The sequence below is a fragment of the Schistocerca serialis genome, chromosome 5, assembly GCF_023864345.2.
Source record: "Schistocerca serialis cubense isolate TAMUIC-IGC-003099 chromosome 5, iqSchSeri2.2, whole genome shotgun sequence".
Classification (NCBI taxonomy): domain Eukaryota; kingdom Metazoa; phylum Arthropoda; class Insecta; order Orthoptera; family Acrididae; genus Schistocerca; species Schistocerca serialis.
In genome coordinates, this window is record NC_064642.1 from 36,600,879 (window position 1) to 36,622,280 (window position 21,402).

Consider the following 21,402-nt stretch of genomic DNA (forward strand, 5'->3'; position numbering starts at 1 on the left):
GGACTGTCTCACAGCAACTGAATAAAGCACAATTTTAGTGCCATACGCGTTTCGCCTTTATTTTCTGCAAGGCATTATCAGTGGCCTGAAATATGTACATATGTTAGCTATTTAATTTACATTTTTGTCATTGTACCTATAGGTTATAAACAGTTCTGGTGGTTGGTATTTCCTATTAAGTAGTAATGTTTTGAACTGTACTTTAGTAATGTTTTGAACTGTACTTACAGGTTGCGTGGACAATTTCTTACATATTACGCTCCTGTTGCATTTTTGGTGTTGTTCTTCTTCTTATGAATGCCAGTTTGTGGATTTTTTCCCACATTCCACAGCACTATGAACTGAATGCTTGTTTCAATTTAATGTTTTGGTGTGGAATGTGGGAAAAAAACTGCAAACTGGTATTCATAAGAAGAAGAAGAACACCAAACATGCAACAGGAGCGTAATATGTAAGAAATTGTCCACGCAAACTGTAAGTACAGTTCAAAACATTACTACTTAATAGGAAATACCAACCACCAGAACTGTTTATAGCCTATAGGCACAGTGACAAAAATGTAAATTAAATAGCTAACATATGTACATATTCCAGGCCACTGATGATGCCTTGCAGAAATTAAAGGTGACACGTGTATGGCACTAAAATTGTGTTTTATTCAGTTGCTGTCAGATGGTCCATAAGTAAAAATTATCAATATACCGTAATATTACACACAACTGAGGAAGCCAGGACTACAAAAGTTGGAGATGTAAATATTTAATGTGTTTGTAGCTAAATAACACTTGTCTAGTCTAACCAGAAAAACAGTGACTTTTCTGTTTGATGAGAAACTTTAATTAGCAGTCACTTTAAGTATAAATTTAAATCATATCATCAATGTAACATAGCCAAACTAGGTATAATGATGGGGACGTAACTTTGACTTTGATTTTCATTGCAGCAACACGTTTCAAGACAACATGTGACTTTGGCTTTGTCACACTTGATTTGACTGATGTTTATGAAAGGGATCAAGGAATATACACTTGTAAAGCAACCAATTTAAAAGGAGAAGCATTTACCTCCACAACAATATACTGCAAAGGTAAATATGAAATTCACAACAAGACAACTGTTTGTAACACACATATACCTGTCGATCTTTGACTTCTCGTGACATTGCGGATTTGAATGATGCATCTTTGTAGGGAAGGAGAGTCTAATTGAACGTACACAGCACCCAAAAGGAGCTGAAGGTCTGGAAAAAATCCAGGATTTGGAAGAATCACTGAGGAGGCAAGAAGGAGCTCCTCCAGAACCCGAGGAAGGCCATCCGCCTGTCTTCACCTCACAGGTACATTTACAAAAAAAGTCTTTCAAATGTTTGAAAGAGAAATTGTATCATTAACAGAGCTACACACCCTTTAAATTGATGGCACATGCAGTGAATTTGTTGACAAATATCACTGCCTCTAATAACCATATTATGTAATTTGAACAGCTGTACATGTCATATTATAAACCCATTGTGGTTACTGTTTATGGCAAATGAAACTTTTGTACTCAATTATAAGTTTCAGCATTTTTCTGACAATTTACATACATTTTAGAGACACAAAAAGAAAATGAAAGATGTGTATTCTGTGAAAGAATGTCTGTAGTCAAAATACATATCAGAAATAAAAACCAAAATACAGGCAGTTGATGGACTTGTATTTACAAAATATGAAGACAGAATTCCCAGAGATAGGTGTAGCAGAAATGATGAATATCCCCCATGGTGTAGCAGAAATGATGAAACAACATTCAATATCCCCCATACATCCAATGTGGTATGGGTTGCACACATTTGAACAACAGTATAGGCTGGGTTGCGCATGTGTTTTTTAAGTGACAAACAATTGTGCTGTGATTTACAACACCATATCACAGAGACAAAATAATTTTTAGTACCATAGCCATAGCTTCTTGAATGTTCAGAGTGAGGTTTGTTGTCTGGTGCATAAGTCTTCAACAAGTTGCTGTGAGGTATTAAACAAGGAAGCTGATATTTCTGCAAATTCAAAGGAAAGTTGAATGCAAACCATAGGTGACTAGCCACTGCTTCTGCAAATTATCTGATTATTTTGATTCAGTTATCGATGCTTTGTCTTATCTGCAAATGTGACCATTTCTTGAGTTCCTTAGAAGCAGAAAACTTATGAAACACAAAGCAAACATTTAATTTTGCATAACCAAATAATTTCATTCCCTAGTGTGGCATATGTCCAGTGTCAAGAGTTTTCATAATCCCAGTTTTTTATTGAATTCAAAATTTATTTCATTGTGTACTTTAATTTGGCACTAAAGTACAAAAAAGTTAAAGTTAGAGTTGTATAGAATGGTCTGCTGGAACACCAAAGGGGTAGTTAAATAAGCATCTACATCTACATCTACATTGATACTCCGCAAGCCACCCAACGGTGTGTGGCGGAGGGCACTTTACGTGCCACTGTCATTACCTCCCTTTCCTGTTCCAGTCGCGTATGGTTCGCGGGAAGAACGACTGTCTGAAAGCCTCCGTGCGCGCTCTAATCTCTCTAATTTTACATTCGTGATCTCCTCGGGAAGTATAAGTAGGGGGAAGCAATATATTCGATACCTCATCCAGAAACGCACCCTCTCGAAACCTGGCGAGCAAGCTACACCGCGATGCAGAGCGCCTCTCTTGCAGAGTCTGCCACTTGAGTTTATTAAACATCTCCGTAACGCTATCACGGTTACCAAATAACCCAGTGACGAAACGCGCCGCTCTTCTTTGGATCTTCTCTATCTCCTCCGTCAACCCGACCTGGTACGGATCCCACACTGATGAGCAATACTCAAGTATAGGTCGAACGAGTGTTTTGTAAGCCACCTCCTTTGTTGATGGACTACATTTTCTAAGCACTCTCCCAATGAATCTCAACCTGGTACCCGCCTTACCAACAATTAGTTTTATATGATCATTCCACTTCAAATCGTTCCGTACGCATACTCCCAGATATTTTACAGAAGTAACTGCTACCAGTGTTTGTTCCGCTATCATATAATCATACAATAAAGGATCCTTCTTTCTATGTATTCGCAATACATTACATTTGTCTATGTTAAGGGTCAGTTGTCACTCCCTGCACCAAGTGCCTATCCGCTGCAGATCTTCCTGTATTTCGCTACAATTTTCTAATGCAGCAACTTCTCTGTATACTACAGCATCATCCGCGAAAAGCCGCATGGAACTTCCGACACTATCTACTAAGTCATTTATATATATTGTGAAAAGCAATGGTCCCATAACACTCCCCTGTGGCACGCCAGAGGTTACTTTAACGTCTGTAGACGTCTCTCCATTGATAACAACATGCTGTGTTCTGTTTGCCAAAAACTCCTCAATCCAGCCACACAGCATAGTTGGAACGGTTTTTTTTCTTTAATGATGCCTTACCTTTGCAAAGTGTTAGTGTTGTGTCTTACATATATCTATGGTGAGTACATGTCATTTTAGTGCTGTTGCTGACAATGCAAGAGAAGGGAGAGGATGAAACATGGTGCTGGCACATACTACACTGAAGTCATTAAAAATCCCTGATTCTTTAAGGAATCAGCCTCAAACATTTGATTGCTGAATAAATGAGTTAACGTGTTAAATATTTGAATTTGAGCATGTAAGCAAGAAGAAGTTTAGAAAATGTTTGAAATTATGCATAAAGTTTGTTAGAAGTTGCTAAGTGCTCCTGTTCTGAAACACTGGATGCGTATAGCCTGGGTAATATGCACCCCATTTTAAGCAAAAGCAAGTTTTCATGCATTCCAATGTTTGTGGCATCACATCACCTGATCTATGTGTCGTACAATGATATAATTTTGTAGGTAAATTCATTAATGTATGTGAATAAATTTGTAGCCAAGTACCTTATGGTTGAAATCGTGTTAATGAAATAATGGTTTGAAATGAATACTTCAAGTATATAATTGTCTTAAATCAGTCATAACTAATGTTCTTATTTTTCTTCCTCTGTAGTTTCAGGATCTCAAGAACCTTAGTGAGGGAGAGATTGCACACTTTGAGGCTTCCCTTACCCCAGTTGGTGACCAGACTATGACAGTAGAATGGTTCTATAATGGAGAGGTAATCAAAGCAAGTAAGTGTTTCTGAGTACCTCTGTATGTAAAGCTAACTATAATTTTCTGTAAATTCACAGTTTTTTGCAGTTGATTGCTTTTCATTTTTGTCTGTTTGTTGCATTGGAGATACCATTCATATACAAATCAAATTAACATTTTTAATAAGAGGTGTACTCATGCAATGCTGTGAGATTTATATATATTTAGAAGTTGACTGTTTTAAAAAAACTGATAGACTTTCGGAGCTCTTCTCAGCTTTGGTATTATGTGTTTATTTCCATGTTGCTTGTATTTGACAGGTGACCAGTCATTACATACATAAATTATCCCATTAATGTGACACTGTAGTAATGGGAGCATGACATTTTACTTTACTGTTTAAGTGATTTTTTAATGAAAAATGCTTTAAAGATGGAATATACAAAGGCAAGTGTTGAAGACAAGCAAGTAGTGTAAGCATTTGTAAAGCATTATTCATATGTTACTATAATCATGTCATGTACAGAGTTATTGAGTATATTTGCTGCTTGCTCCATGTGCAGTAATGTAAGTTATAGTTAGGTCCCAATGTTTGTTAAGGCTAATTTGGAAATTTCTTTAAGTGACCTCTGTCATTTCTGTTATCATACTTGACAATTTACCACTGAAATATCATTCTTTAGGTTTCATCCTACTTTTTGCAGTAAGTTTTTCATTGTTGTTTCGCAGATGAATTTATTATAATTTCTTGGTTTTTCTCTGAGCTCATAATTTTTATGGACTACATTTTGTTTATTTTTAAAACGAGTCTTGATATTCTCTCTGTGATTGCTTCAATATTGTGTTTATTTTCTTATTCACAATAAATTCTACACCAGAATTCCCACACCCCACCCCCCCTCCCCACCAAGTCTGTTTCTCTGTAATGAAACTTATGTTCTGAATTCATCACTATTTATTCCATGTTTGTAAGATGTCATTTATGAAAACTCTTCCAATAGTTAACTATTCATATTAAATTTCAGATAAAAGGATGTGAAAGTAAATGAAATACAAAATAAAATAAACATTTATTACTTGCAGGTCACCGCATTAGAACTGTACATGCATTTGGGATGGTTGTCCTAGAGATATTAGGAACTAAAATTGAAGATTCCGGCACTTATACTTGTAGAGCAACAAACAAATGGGGCCGTGCCGAAATCAGTGTTGAACTGGAATGTGTTGACAAGTCAAAGGGTCAGAAACCACACTTTACAACACACATTCAGGTAAGTGAAAAGTGACTCTTGGTAATATATTGCATCAAATGATGGCTATCCCTACCAATGAGATACAGTCATAATCTTTTTGTGATAATGACATTAAACTTGTATTACCATTACAGTAACTTGAAGTAGTCAACACATATTATTTTTTGTTTGATGTCTAGAGAACATTCCATTTGTCTAGATTTATAACAGTTACAAGGTCATTGAATTAACTCTTTGTGTAGTCATAACTAAATTCAAACTGACAACAGTTTTCAGACAAGGTCGTGTAACTGTAATTTGCGCAAGAAATGTATGCCGCCAATAGCATATGGGCTTTTGCCAAATCAATTTACAGCTAAATGTATTGTCCATTCAAGAAAATTGTAACTATGAGGAAAGAGAAATGTGAACATCAGCTGCGTGAGGTCACTGAAATAATTCTGTGGCAACAAGTGAAAATTTGTGCCAGACTGGGACTTGAATCCCGATTTCGCACTTTATGCAAGTGGTTACCTTAATTTCTTCGGCTATATGAGCACGCTCCATGGCCAGCCCAAATTTTCAACTTGCTACACACTACCTCTCGTGACGAGAGGTGGCGCCCTCTACGCGCACTATATAAACAGGACCTCCACGGCCTAGCAGCCAGTCGTAGACTCACCTCAGATGATGTTGCCCGCAGCTGGCAACGAAACGTCAGGGAGAAGTATTTCTACTATTGGACTACAGCCTCTTAGCCCGGAAGTTTTAATTACTGAAGACGCTGGCCATGAAAGCCTACACGCTATGATTATTTTCTGTTCTGCACCCCAGCACCAAATGACATAATTTCACTACAGTTTCTTAACCTCATTTTACTTTTATTTATGTTCTACTTATAACCACTTTTTGAAACACTTTCCTTTCTGTTCAGTCAATCTTCCACGTTCTCATCTGTTACTGACAGAATTATGTCATTGGCAACCATTAAAGGTTTTATTTCTTCTCTCTAAATGTAATTCCCTTTCAAAATTTCTTCCCAGTTTCCTTTACTGCTTACTCTGTTGAAAGATTAAGTTACTTAGGTTGGTTGGTTGTTTGGGGAAGGAGACCAGACAGCGTGGTCATCGGTCTCATCGGTTTAGGGAAGGAAGTCGGCCGTGGCTTTTCAGAGGAACCATCCCGGCATTTGCCTGGAGTGATTTAGGAAAATCACGGAAGACCTAAATCAGGATGGCCGGACGCAGGATTGAACCGTCGTCCTCCCCAATGCGAGTCCAGTGTCTAACCACTGCGCCACCTCGCTCGGTTAAGTTACTTAGAGATAGTTTACATGCTTATCTCACTTCCTCATCAATTACTATAGCTATATTTCTCAGTAACACCAACTGATCTCTCCCAGGTTGGCTTCTACAGTAGATTCTATTGTTTCATAGATAAGTTGTATAAATATTTTGCAACCATGAGTCACTAAACTGATGGGCTTGTAATATTCACACCCCTCTATTCCTGACTTCTTTGGTATTAGGATTATTACATTTTTTTGACATTGTGGCTATGTAGCGACTATTTATCATCTTTCACGGTAAATACTGATATCGTTGCCCTGAGCAGCAGGCGACAGTAATGTCTTTGATTCGGAGTACGGTTCGCTCTATACCTCTGACTTGAATTTCACAGTGTATTGTCTATTCTGTTAATAAAGATGGAATTGTCTACTGAGAACTGGTGTATATTATTATGTATATGCACCTATCAGTACCACACTTCTTACAATATTTTAGGGTAATTTGCCTGCTTGCATACCAAGTGGAACAGTTTTGTCGTGGGTAGATTTTACAAGGAGCTTAAAAATTTTGAATAGTACAATCTACTTGAGGAGCCTTGTTTCAACATAGGTGTTGCAGTTCTTGGTCAGATTCTTCTCACAGTTTCACATCACTTTCCTCATGTAACTGTGCTTCCTCTTCTCTTCAAACAGCATTTTTTTTACATAGTCTTTCTGTATACTTCCTCCGCTGTTCAGCATTCTCTTGTTTGCTTAGTAATGATTCATACAGTTGCATCTGTCTTCTCCAGTGGTATTTCTAGTTTTGCTATAAGTGGCATCTATCTTCCTAATAGTCATGACTGCTCCTACAGTTTAACATTTCTTCTCAAGCCATTCTTGCTGTGTCTTTGACATGCAAACAATTTCATTTTTTACACGTGTGTTCCAATTTGCTGGTTTCATTTCTGCATTTTATATTTTCGCCTTTTATCAATTAAATTTGACATTTCAAGTGTCATTCAAGGATTTCTACTAGGCTTTGTGTGTTTCCCTAATTTTTCCTCTGATGCCTTCTTTAATTAATTGTGATTTTTTTAAAACTTACCTCCTAAAACTGAAGCATCAATGAATCTATCATTGTCATGATTCATTGCTGGAACATCCTTATATTCATCTGGATTTCCAGGAATATACTTATGAAATAACTTTGACACCTTTTGCCAGAAGTTGCCACATACCGCCACATCCAATTCTATAACACAATTTGAAAATCATATCCATTTGGTGATCCCCCTTAGATTCTTCTTACTTGATTTTGAATGGCTGTGCTGTTTAAATGCATTGCAACATTTAACAAAATATTGTGTCCAATCATTTTCTTCCTTCTTACCTTCTGTATTCATTGCCTGTAAATAAAGGTAAATATATAAAGTACCATAACTCACAGATGGGTAGAGTAAGTTGAGTAACATGAATTAGGTTTGAATTCAGTAGGCCTGCAAACTTTCTCAGAAGATTTCCTGATTTAGTTAAAATTTGCTTCATGCACACCTAGATATTATAATATAATGTTGCATGCAGGTTCTATATAATAAATAGTTCTTAATATTCATGGACAACTGATTTACCTCATTTTGTGCATGAAACACAGATTAACAACAATGCCTGAGAAGATATTTCTTTTTCAAAATCACCTTCATTGGTGACTAAATTTAATATTGCCAGTAAAATACGTAAACAGATAAATTAATGATATGAATATAATAGAGGGAAACATTCCACGTGGGAAAAATATATCTAAAAACAAAGATGATGTGACTTACCAAATGAAAGCGCTGGCACGTCGATAGACACACAAACAAACACAAATATACACACAAAATTCTAGCTTTCGCAACCAACGGTTGCTTCATCAGGAAAGAGGAAAGAGGGAAGGAGAGGGAAAGGGAGAGGGAAAGGGAGAGGGAAAGGGAAAGACTTCCCTCTTTCCTGACGAAGCAACCGTTGGTTGCGAAAGCTAGAATTTTGTGTGTATATTTGTGTTTGTTTGTGTGTCTATCGACGTGCCAGCGCTTTTGTTTGGTAAGATACATCATCTTTGTTTTTAGATATAAACAGATAAATTCATATTTAAGAAGTTAATAACATCTCTGGTATGTAGTACATGGAACAATATCTGAAAATACAAGAATTTTTAGACTACCATCCTATATTAGAATAAAAGCTACAACATTAATTCTATACTTTTTAATTGTTGACCGTTGCTTGCAATATGAACTGCTGAGAGGAACAGTGTGGTGCAATGCTAAATTTAAAAGTTAATTCCCATTTCAGCACATCCTTTCCTCATTTTCAAATTTTATCAGAGCTAAATAAAATTTTTAAAAAACACATATATTTTTCTAAGAAAAATAAAAGAGTTACTTTTCAAAAACAATTTATTTTTTATTTTTTCAAGATCAAAAATTAATTTCAGTATTGCTGTGGTGTACACCAAATTAAAACACAATCAAAGAGCTTTAAAATGACATGAGGGTCAGCTCTGTAGATCCAACAGTTTTGAATTTACACTGAAATTCATTCCTGAAAATGTGGGAAAAACTGACAAATTTTTCAAATTTTTGGTGGTGGAACAAAAACCTGATGTCATTGAAAGCTGTTGGCATTTGTAGCATTTCATAAGTGCATTGTTACTTTTAGATATGGTATTAAAAAAAGTCAGTGAAAACTATGACTTCAAAGTATCATTAACCAAAAATATTTGATTTAATATGAAATGATCGTGTAGACTGAAATGCTCATGTTACAACATAGATGTCAGTGGTGATGTGAACTTATAAAATAAACTTTCGCACTTGCTCTGATTTTGCAAATTATTTAAATAAATTATATTTGTACAGATTTAGTCATTTAGTTTTAATGAATTGTCACTTTTTACAGAGAACTGTTATTTACTTTCTAAAATTTAATTGCAGAGTCTTGAGAATCTGAAAGAAGGTGAATCTGCTCATTTTGAATGCACACTAACACCTGTGGGAGATCCTAACTTGAAAGTGGAATGGTTTCACAATGGCGAGCCACTGCGACACTCCTCCAGAATCAAATCAGTATCTGATTTTGGCTTTGTTGTGATGGATATCTCATATGTCCAGAGCCACGATACAGGGGAGTATGTGTGCAGAGCGAGCAACAAGTAAGTATGCATAATAGAATTTATTGATGTATCAGAAATTAGGCTACTGTCTGAATGCTGAGTGCTTAAAGCGGAAATCTTATAACACCATCGTGTACCATTTCTTTTTTACACTTTGTGAAAACATTCTTAATTTAAATACACACATCAAAAAATGTTTTGCATCACCCCGGTTCCCAGAACTCCTGAAGATAGATGTTGACTGTGGATAATGTATCACAGACACAATCCCTTTGTCACTGAAACCACCCAGAGATGTAAACAACCATGCATGAGCAGCGCCTATTAGACAGGGGGGCGGGGGGGGGGGGGGGGGGGGGGGGGGGGGGAGGTCTGACAGATGATCAGTTCGTCATTCCACCAGGAAGGAGGTACAAGGCCCATGTTGTCTGTAGTTCAACCATGCCTAGACGGTCAATACCGTGGTTTGATTGTGTCCGCATTGTTACTTTGTGCCAGGAAGAGCTCTCAACAAGGAAAGTGTCCAGGTGTCTCGGAGTGAACCAAAGCGATGTTGTTTGGACATGGAAGAGATACAGAGAGGCAGGAACTGTCGATGACATGCCTCACTCAGGCCGCCCAAGGGCTGCTACTGCAGAGGACCACTACCTACTGATTACGGCTTGGAGGAACCCTGACAGCAATGCCACCATGCTGAATAATGCTTTTCATGCAGCAACCGGACGTCGTGTGAAAACTCAACCTGCATGATACGCAACTTCACTCCCGATGTCCATGGTGAGGTCCATCTTTGCAACCACGACACCATGCAGCGTGGTACAAATGGGCCCAACAACATGCTGAATGGACTGCTCAAATTTGGCATCACATTCTCTTCACCGATGAGTGTCGCATATGCCTTCAACCAGACAGTTGTCAGAGATGTGTTTGGAGGCAACTCGGTCAGGCCGAACATGTTAGACACACTGTCCAGAGAGTGCTGCAAGATGACGGTTCCCTTCTGTTTTAGGATGGCATTATGTGGGGCCAATGTATACTGCTGGTGGTCATGGAAGCTGCTGTAACAGCTGTACGTTATGTGAATGCCATGCTCCGACTGATAGTACAACCATATTGACAGCATATTGGTGAGGCATTCATCTTCATGGATAACAATTTGTGCCCCCATTGTGCACATCTTGTGGATGACTTCTTTTTGGATAACGACATTGCTCGACTAGAGTGGCCAGCTTGTTCTCCAGACATGAACCCTATCGAACATGCCTGGGATAGATTGAAAAGGACTGTTTGTGGACGACGTGACCCACCAACCTCTCTGAGGGATCCACACCAAATTGCCATTGAGGAGTGGGACAATCTGGACCAACAGTGCCTTGATGAACTTGTGGATAGTACGCCACGACAAATACTGCATGCATCAATGCAAGTGAACGTGCTACTGGGTATTAGAGGTACCGGTGTGTCCAGCAGTCTGGACCACCACCTTTGAAGGTCTTGCTGTATGGTGGTACAACATGCAATGTGTGGTTTTCATGAGCAATAAAAAGGGTGAAAATAATGCAGAATAATGTTTATGTTGATCTCTATTTCAATTCTCTGTACAGGTTCCGGAATTCTCGGAACCGAGGTGATGCAAAACTTTTTTTGATGTGTGTATTATGAAATTTGATTCACAAATTGTGAGCTTAAATTGACTTCAGCTGTAGTATTTACTGTGATATATGAAAACAGATGTTGTACTGAGACTCAAACCCAAATTTCCCGCTGTAAGCAAGTGGTCGCCTTAACAACTTTGGGTTTCTAATCTCACCTCCAGGATGGACCCAAGTGTCCATATGGCACACGTGTCCACATCTCCTAATGCTTGCACCCACACTGTGTGATTCCCGCCAGGGAGGGAAATTCAATGTGATGGTCATTTTTAGCCAGTCAAGGCATGTCGTACTTATTATGTTATTGTGCAATGTTGGTATTGAAGATTCACATTATATAGTGCTGCTTCAGACATGCATGCATTGTCAACACAGACATTGTATTAGGTCAATTGTCAGCATAGACATTGTACAGTAATATAATACTTAATTTATGTTGTCCATCAACATATTTTCATTTAATTTGTATAAGATATAGTTGGATAAATCAATTATTTTTTCCTCTCTCCTGTGCTAGACTTGTCACAATTTAATCTTCCTGCTAGAGACAATCTGTTGGTTTATTTGGATGTTTTTTGTCTTTGTTTTTTATTTATGCTAAGGCTGAGAAATACTATCCATGTATTATTTTCTCTAAGTCAGACTGTACACCATGGAAATTGATTTTTGTAGGTATGGGGAAGACTTTACAAGAGCAACCATAAAATGTTCTGGACGTGGTGGTGTGTATTTGGACAGTCTGCAGCCTGATGCACTTGCTCGCATTCGTGAAATGGAGCTCTCCCAGGGTGGGCAACCTCAGGCTCCAACCACTCCTGTTCTTGAACCACCTGTTTTTACCACACATATATCAGATGTCACAAACCTGGTTGAAGGGCAAAGTGCACACTTTGAGGCTCGTCTTACACCAGTCAATGATCCAAACCTCACAGTAAGTAAAAATATTTAAGAATATTGCATGTGGGGAGCTTTTCTTTCCCATTGCAAGCTTTTAATGTGAACTTCCATTGTGTGTGATGCTGCTATTGGCATACTCATCTTATCACATATGCTTCATTATTTTTTTAGAGACAGACTTTTGTAACATTATTATGAGAAGATAAACTGATAACTTTTCTTTTGTTAAGAATAAGCACTAATTATATAAGGGTCATTGGAAAAGTTGTGGCAACCATTTCAAATACGGTAACAAATTAAAAAGTCTGAAATATGCAATTAGAAGGTTAGTTCGAATGTAAACATTATATGCAGGAAGATAGATAAATAAACACGCCGCCATGAAGATCTAGCATGTTTAAAATGTGTTTTACTGTCAGTTGTGACAGTACACAACAGTACAGGGCAGGAACATGGGCCTGCGACATCTTAGAGTCCCTAAAAATAGTCTCACAATGAATCCATCGCACACTGCCAACACTGTGGAAGATGCTGAATGCCCGTGGACTCAAACTGAGTGAATTGTTGGATCTCAGCTGTCACTGCTGTGGCAGTATCTTCATGTGTTTGAAAGCGTATTTGCGCAATGGGTTTTGTGGTTTTGATACGAGGTCATAATTGCAAGGAGATAAGTCTTGCAAATATGGTGGATGCTGTAGTACTTCCTGTCCCCATTGCACAAGCAAATTCCATACACATGCTGCGATATGGGCTCTCACATTGTCCTGAAGAATTAATGCATCGTGTAGATGTTCAGGACATTTCTTGCGAATAGCCCATCGTAGTTGTCATTGCAGGAAGTGTGACAGTAATGCAGTGAATTAACATATGAGTGAATTCCATGTGATATGGAATGGCACAAAATCACTCCTCTAATGTCATTGGGTATAGCGACCATTAATTTGGCAGTAGAATGATTGTGGAAAATTTTCTGCCTGTGTGGTGAACCTGGATGATGCCATTCTGTGGACTGGCATTTCAGTTCTCGCTCATAGGCCCTGTCCCAAAATTTATCTATGCTGACAATTCTCACAAGCATATTTTCTCCCGCCTACATGTAATGTGCTAAATGCGTGTGACAAGTTTCATAACATGTCCACTTTTCCATTGCACTTAGTTTGTGAGGCACCCACTTTGTAACAACTTTACGCAACTGTAGCGTGTCACTTAAAATCCTGTAGAGTGTTGTCTTTTCAACACCAGTATGGTGCTGTAATACCTGCATCGTCTGTCATCTGTCATTCTCCAATTATTTGGTGATCTGGGTATGAGCACAGTCCGTGTGTACACTGACAGGCCGCCCAGATCAGTGCATGTCAGCTGTTGCAGTTCTGCTGTGCCCAAATGGATCTACCTACCAAGAAACCATTCGGTACTGTAGAGGATCATTTCCTACTGCTTCCACAAGCTCCTTGTGGCATTGTCACACATTTCTTCCACAGTGGACTGCAATCTGTACATAAGAGCACTATTCAAGTCAGGTAGCATCCACCCTGAATGGATGCTCAACTTACACTGTGGTCTCCCTTCACACTTCATTCTCTTGGAAAGGACTGCCATCTAGCATCATGTCATGTTACTGTGGATTCTTGGAGAGACTCCTGATGCCATGGAATGAACATTGTTTGTAATGTGCTATTGTGTACTGTTGCAATTGACAGTAAAACATGTTTGCAATCACAAACTTTTTTTTCATCTTTTCCGCATGCTGTATCTTTGTGGTGGTATGTGTGTGTTCATCCCTCTCCCTACATGTAATTTTACATATGAACTACTGGTAACCTTCCTTTTGCATATTTCAGAATTTTTTAATTAATTACCATTTATGAGACAAAAATTTGTTGCAATGACTTTTGCAATTTACGTATTGTTTCATCAATATTGTCAGTGTGTGATCTTAATTTGTCAGTCCTGGTTCTGGCCTGTGTTGTGAATACAGTTCAGAGACCTTTCCAGCCTATATATCTTTAAAAATCAATATTTTGTAATCTTTTGTTTTGGGTTAACACAGTATAGGTACCGTATTTACTCGAATCTAAGCCGCACTCGAATCTAAGCTGCACTCGAATCTAAGCCGCACCTGAAAAATGAGACTCGAAATCAGGGGGAAAAAAAAGTCCCGAATCTAAGCTGCACCTGAAATTTGAGACTCGAAATTCCAAGGGAGAGAAAAGTTTTAGGCCGCAGATCCAAATCGAAACAAAGTTTGTCCACTGTAATATGAGACACAATTTAGGTCGAATGAATGACTATACAGCTACAGTAGTTTGGTTCGAGTCTTAAGCTTAGCAGTTAAGCTTTACCATGTAGCCATTGCTATGCGTTAGGTGCCCCATCCGTATTTATACGGGTACCATTCCTTTTTCACGTGCTTCGTCTGGTTTGAATTGATTGCTTCTTTTTTTTTTGATCTGGTAAGTGCCGTTCTCTTTGTTATAGATGTTTACGTCACTCTAACCTGAAAATGCGTTACTGTACTGTGTCACGCATTGTTTTTCGCATTCTGATAGTGAGTGTTTACGACTTGCTTTTGTGTGCGCTACCGCCGCTTAAAAAAAAAAAGAGGAATTGTCTCATTAGCGACACAATGGCAAGAGACTGCTTGCCATTTGCTGTTACTTACACTGCTGCTTTCTTTGATAATGATCAACAAGAACCAAATAATAGACTGCGTATGATAGAAGATGTTCTGAACGAGAGTTTAGTGAAAATTTTTCTCCGGTTGAAAATTTTTTCAGACGCCTCTGTAGTACATTACATTCTGCACAGAAATTAGTCATCTTAGATTTAAAAATATTGTCAATTGCCGTGCTTCATTTCTGACTGTATCACTATTAGTCATAAGAACAATACGATTATAAACATGACATATGTATATTATTCTGCGTTTGCTGTTGTCTCACTTTAGTTTTGTAGTTTATTAGGCGGACAGGATTTAAATGAGGTAGCAGCAAACACGAAAGAATACATGGCAAAATGTTTATATTCGTACATTATTCTTATGGTGAAAAGAATACTGCATGTGATTCACAATTCATAAAAGTTCTTATTAGCAACGATCTCTTGTCACAGGTAGGAAAAAATTCAGAACGTAGGGTTGGTGAAAAAAAGCTCATCTTCCACTCTCTCTCTCTCTCTCTCTCTCTCTCTCTCTCTCTCTCTCTCTCTCTCTCTCTCTCTTTTTTTTACTGATGCAGAGGTTTTGTTGCCAGTATTTGTCTTTGTGCCTGCAAAGCATGCCTATGTAGCGCTACATAATTCGACGGCAGAAGTTAGTTGTGGCGGCACCTACCAACATTTTTCAGAACTTCTGCTTACTTTGCACTCGATTCTAAGCCGCAGACGGGTTTTTGGATTACAAAAACCGGAAGAAAAGTGAGGCTTAGATTCAAGTAAATACGGTATATGGTATGTAGAACAATATGAGGATCTATTTATGTAAATTTGAAATTCATATCAAGATGTCGTTAATTCATACAGGATTGTCTCAGAATTAAGCAAGTATGATTTCAGGGATATGTGGGCATAGAAAGAGTAATAAAAACTTATGTGTAGCTTAGTGAAGCTAAATGACTGATGAAATGATAAAATGGATTACTAATCATCCATAAGAAGTGTGAAAGATTCTTTGGCTTCTGAAAACTGATGAAGCTCAAAAGAGAAGTTTAATCAAAGACATGACAGATAATGATGACAGATAATGATGGAAAAGGAAAAAGAAAATAATGAAATTGGGAGACCACACACACACACACACACACACACACACACACACACACACACACACACACAGTCATTCACACAAGCAAGTACACCTTACAAACATGTGACTGCCGTCTCTGGCAGCTCGGACTGGAATGCAACAGTTATGTAGAATGGAAGCAGCTATCTGGAGGGAGCGGGGAAGGGGAAGCAATAGCCATGTATGGATGGGGGCAGAGAAGAACACTTTCTGGAGGAGTGTGCAATGACTAGAATGCCAACAGGCACAGCATCATGAGGATTTGAGGCAGGGAGTTTGGGGGGGGGGGGGGGTGATGATGAAAAAGGAGAGGAGGGGAGAGGGAGAAAGACGAGTGGATACATTGACAGATGGCGTCACACAAAGAGGGGAGGAGATGAGAATAGGGAGGAAGTGAGAGGACAGTGGGTATGGAAACTGTTAGGTGGAGGGTGTGAGGACAGTAATTCACTGTAGGTTGGGGCTGAAATAATTTCGGGGGTGGAGAATGTGTTGTAAGGGTAACTCCCATCTGCGCAGTTCAGAAAAACTGGTGGTGGATGAGAGGATAGAGATGACTCGAGTAATGAAGCAGCCATTGAAATCAAGTATGTTCAGCTGCATGTTGTGCCAAAGGTTGGCCTACTTTGCTCTAGTCCACATTTTGGCAGTAGTTGTTCATCCAGGTGGACAGCTATTTGATAGACATATCAATATAAAAAACTGTGCAGTGATTGAAGCAGAGCTGGTATATGACATGAGTGCTTTCACAGGTGGTCTGGCCTCTGATGGGGTAGGGTAATCCTGCAATGGGACTGGAATAGGAAGTGCTGTGTAGGTGTATTGGGCAGGTCTTGCACCTGGGACTCCCAATGGGATATCATCTCTATGACAAGGGGTTGGAATTGGGAGTGGCTGAGGGATGGACTATAATGTTGTGCAGGTTGGGTGGTTGATGGAATACCACTTTAGGAGGGGTGGGAAGGATCTTGGGTAGGGTGACCCTCATTTCAGGGCACGATTAGAGGTAATCAAAGCCCTTGCAAAGTATGTGGTTCAGTTGTTCCAGGCTGGAGTGGTACTGGGTGTTGAAGGGGGCACAATATGCTTTAGGTGATAAATTCTAACTATTTTTTGTACACATAATCGTCAATGTTGGGAACAAGTATTTGTGGCATATAAAGCCTCATATTACAATTGAGTTTATCATTGTTGACAGATGAAATACACATGAATTTAGTAGTCTTCAAAGCCTTCAAGTGCATAAAGGAATGTGACACTGATTGTATTTTGACAATTTCAAAAATTTACACTTGAGGGCTTAGTGTAAAAGATGACAAGAAGTGGATTATGTGTTTCTACCCATTATTGTATTGGAGTTCTTTGACATCCATTTGCATATTCCATGGAGCGTGTGATCATTTACTATTACAAACACTTCATAAACAAGTAAAACATAACTGTCTTGTTACTGCAAAAAATATTAAATTCAGAGGCACATGTGCTTGCCAATACCCACTTGGAAGATACAGCTTCCATTACTGCCACACATGAAAGTAAATATACAGTACTCCTAACTTCTGTTTCTTCTTCAGACTACAAAGAGGAGTGTGCTACACAGAATGAAAGAGGAGTGTGTGGGGGAGGGGTGGGGGGGACGGGGCAGATCCTTCAGACCACAGATTAAAAGCAGCCCACCAAGTTTGAGGAGGAAAGGAGGCAGATATATCACTCAGTAATGTGGCTGTGTGTGGAGAAACGGTATCAAAATTTGGTTTGCCTGTGATCAGATACACTTTATGGGCTACCATATCGTACACAAATCAGTAAGATATGCAAAAGCAATTAATTTCTCCCTTTAACTATCAATTTAACAACTTCTAAATAAATACTTTTTTAAATTAGTGGTAGCAGTATCATTCCAATTACAGCTGCTGCTTTTATGCGTTATGAAGGATAATTTCTATCAATTGATACTTTACCTCTGAACTCAAGTCATGGGAAATGCAGATGAAGTATATGCCAGTGATTATGGGTTTTTGGGATGGAGTTAAGCATTAGCTGCATATTGCCACTTGAGAATGGGTACTGAAACCCAAGTTGCATTATAGATATTGGTGTAGTGCATTATCTATTTCAATTGTTTGCATTACAGGTTGAGTGGTTTTACAACGGTAAAAAGCTCCCACATGGCCATCGTTACAGAACATTCCATGACTTTGGTATTGTTATTTTGGACATCTTATATTGTTATGAAGAGAACTCCGGAGTTTATGAATGCCGTGCAGTCAACAAAGTAGGCCAGGATGTCACAAAAGCAACACTAAAATGTGTATCAAAGGCCAATCTCATCTTGGATTCACAGTTGCCTCGAGTAAGTAATCATTCATATATATTAAGCTGAAGAATTCAATCAGAGAATAGCCGTTTCATGTTTTTCTGTATAATTTTTGTGTAGAATCATGAAAAAAGTAAAATCAGACTCATTTGGTTCACTCCACTGGGAACTGCCTTCAGTGTGAGAATCAGAGTTATGATTAAAAAAAAAGCAATAAGACATCAAGAACCATAAAAGTTACCACAAAAGGCTTAGAGCAGGTTTGCTGCAACAACAAGGGCATAATGCATTTACTGTAGATCTGTGGCTTAAATGGGTATAGAGAATCACTCACAAAAATGGGTAGACCTTTTTAGTCATATTTTATGCAACTACAGTAGAGAGCTAAAAAATCATAGATAATAATGGAATTATTTAAGGATAATCAGTATGATCATCAACATATCACAAGAAATGAAGACAATTTTTTGCCTCCTACTCAGCATTGAAAACTGTATTTCCAGGAGCAGGTATCAACAACAAATTAATTCTGAACACTAAGCCAGTTCTGTTGAACAAACTAAGCTACACAGTGTGCTCCAGAGATTGAATTCCAAAACAATAAACTGATTATTTAAGTTAGATGTAGTTTATTACTAGTCTCTGTGATTAGGCAGTAAATAAATCACTTGTTTAAGCTATCATTGATGCCTCATATTAGCTGTAGTTTTATACCAATTTAGTTATTTTGTACTTTTTATGTCTCTCCTGTACAGCAATCACATGATTACTAAATGTAGATTATGAGATGAATAGGCCTCTCATGTACATATGGATTTCTTAGTGTTGAAATTAGTTTTTGTGGAGTCCTTGAGAAATAGTAGCCTCTATTGTGGTCACAAAGTATTTTTGTTGGAGAACTGGCCATACAACATCATTATTCAATTTGGTAACATTTTACTAATTTTTGACCATTCATGCCATTCAGCTGATTGATGATGAAATGACCTTTAAAAGTTATTACTTTCGAACAGCTTAAGCAGTCAGCAGTTGTGACTTTGCTTTTCTCCTTTTTCCTGTAGCTAATAACAGTAGTTGTATTTCATAATTATATTTGTTAGCTTGGTGTTAAAGAGGCTACATGTTGTGAACATCAGATTAGATGAACAATAAGTAAATAATGTTTTACAACAATTTTCTTCTTTTAGGGGATGGAAGGTGGATTGGAAAAAATACAGAATTTAGAAGATTCACACTTAAAGATGAGAGATGAAAAAACTACAGAAACAAAAGGCCAAGCCCCTGTCTTTACAGTCCCTCTGTCAAATGTTGACAACCTTCGAGAGGGAGAGAGTGCACATTTTGAAGCCAGACTTATTCCTACAGATGACCCAAAACTCAAGGTATGATGATCCATAACGTATGCTATAGGAACTTAACTTTATCCTGGTAAGTCTTGCAGTATATGTCTGTTCATATAGAAAATGGTGACAGAATCAGTGTTTGGAATGCACACCAATGATCTGGATGCTCATTCCCTGGATATTCCTACAGGTAGCAGATATGAAGCCAACCAAACCATCTAAAATTTGGAAGTGGAAACCATGTCCTTTGGAACTGATTGTTAAGTCTGAAACCGTTCTAGAACTATTTTGTGATGGCAGACCTAATAGATTTATTTTAATAATAAGTAGTCTAGATTATAATATTATTTTTAATTCTGGTAACTGGTTTTGGTCTATACGACCACCTTCAGGTCGAAGGCTCCAGATGATGTGAGAAGCAGGTTCGTGGGGTTGTAGTACTGGTTGGTACCTGCCAAAACTGGTTACCAGAATGAAAAATAAATAATTTATTATGATCTGAACTGCTTTTTATCAGAATATTAAATATGATCAATGTGGTTCATCAATGATGTCAAAAATTAATAGATTTAGTTGATTTCAAGATGATATTCTGAAGTTAGATGGGGTTTGACGCTTGGCTGTTTTAACATACAGAAATATATTTTAAATTGATATTAGTTTATAAATTTTTAAATATTTTTATTTACTTGGGCTAGTTAGACTTTATTTAAAAATATTGGTACTCATTTTTCTTTTAAAGTTAGGCTTCTAAAAAAACAATGCCAGTACCAACTTGTGCTTTTTCAAGCATTAAACCAAAAACACTGTTCTCATAAGAAATATATTTCTAGTACAAAATGTGCTGGCTGTTCTACTGAACTCATAAAGTTACAAACTTTTTAACATTATTGGAAGAGTCCAAGGTTCTTTAGAATATATTAATTTTACAAAGTTAAGAGGATGTCTGTCTGTTGATGAGAAAGTAACCAAACTGCAGCAAATTCATGAGTGCAGATTATCCAATTTGTGCATTGTTAAGGAATGAGGAGGTGAGGAAAGAAGCCACAGTAAAGACATCTCCATTAGAGGCAATTGGCACATTTAGACTTTGATGGTACGGGCATGTGATGAGAATGGAGTCAACTAGAACAGCCAAAATAAATTTGGAAAGACAGGTGGATGGGAAAAGACCTCAAGGAAGACCTCTAACCCGATGGATGGACTTGATCAAGGCTGATCTAGTGACCCGAGGATGGACAGTGGATGATGTTCTCTGTGAACAGGTGTATCTGGACAGGACGAAGTGGAAGAGGCTCATTACCAGTACCCGGGAAACTGGAACTGTTGAATGATGATGATGATGATGACCCTCCGCTTTCAGTTCATGTCACTCATGCAGCCATTGGCCATTGGACTGAAATGTGATCACAGCTGTGAAACTGCGTTAACAGTAGAATCTCAAGAAACATCGTATTCAAGTAGGTCTAGACATTATCTTTTAATCTCATGAAACATTTTATGCAAGTAGTTTCAGACATTCTCATTTTCTTTGTGAAAGTTGTAAATAGAATCCAAGGTAACACTTAGGCCAATGTAAATATAATAATAGCTTGTTTTGTAGAAGAAAATTGCAGAACATTCTGCTGAAAACGGGTTTAAAGGTTACTGTA

General features: G+C 38.0%; 1 protein-coding gene across 1 annotated transcript in view; it reads left to right on the forward strand.

Annotated features, from left to right (window-relative positions):
* Positions 1–21,402, forward strand: part of LOC126481730 (titin) — a 534,189-nt gene that overhangs the window by 155,014 nt on the left and 357,773 nt on the right. The window contains exons 46-53 of the mRNA XM_050105683.1: positions 944–1,087; positions 1,191–1,336; positions 4,022–4,142; positions 5,188–5,375; positions 9,582–9,799; positions 12,085–12,343; positions 18,225–18,443; positions 19,595–19,789. Coding sequence (XP_049961640.1) covers positions 944–1,087; positions 1,191–1,336; positions 4,022–4,142; positions 5,188–5,375; positions 9,582–9,799; positions 12,085–12,343; positions 18,225–18,443; positions 19,595–19,789 — 1,490 coding nt within the window. The remainder of the gene's footprint in view (positions 1–943; positions 1,088–1,190; positions 1,337–4,021; positions 4,143–5,187; positions 5,376–9,581; positions 9,800–12,084; positions 12,344–18,224; positions 18,444–19,594; positions 19,790–21,402) is intronic.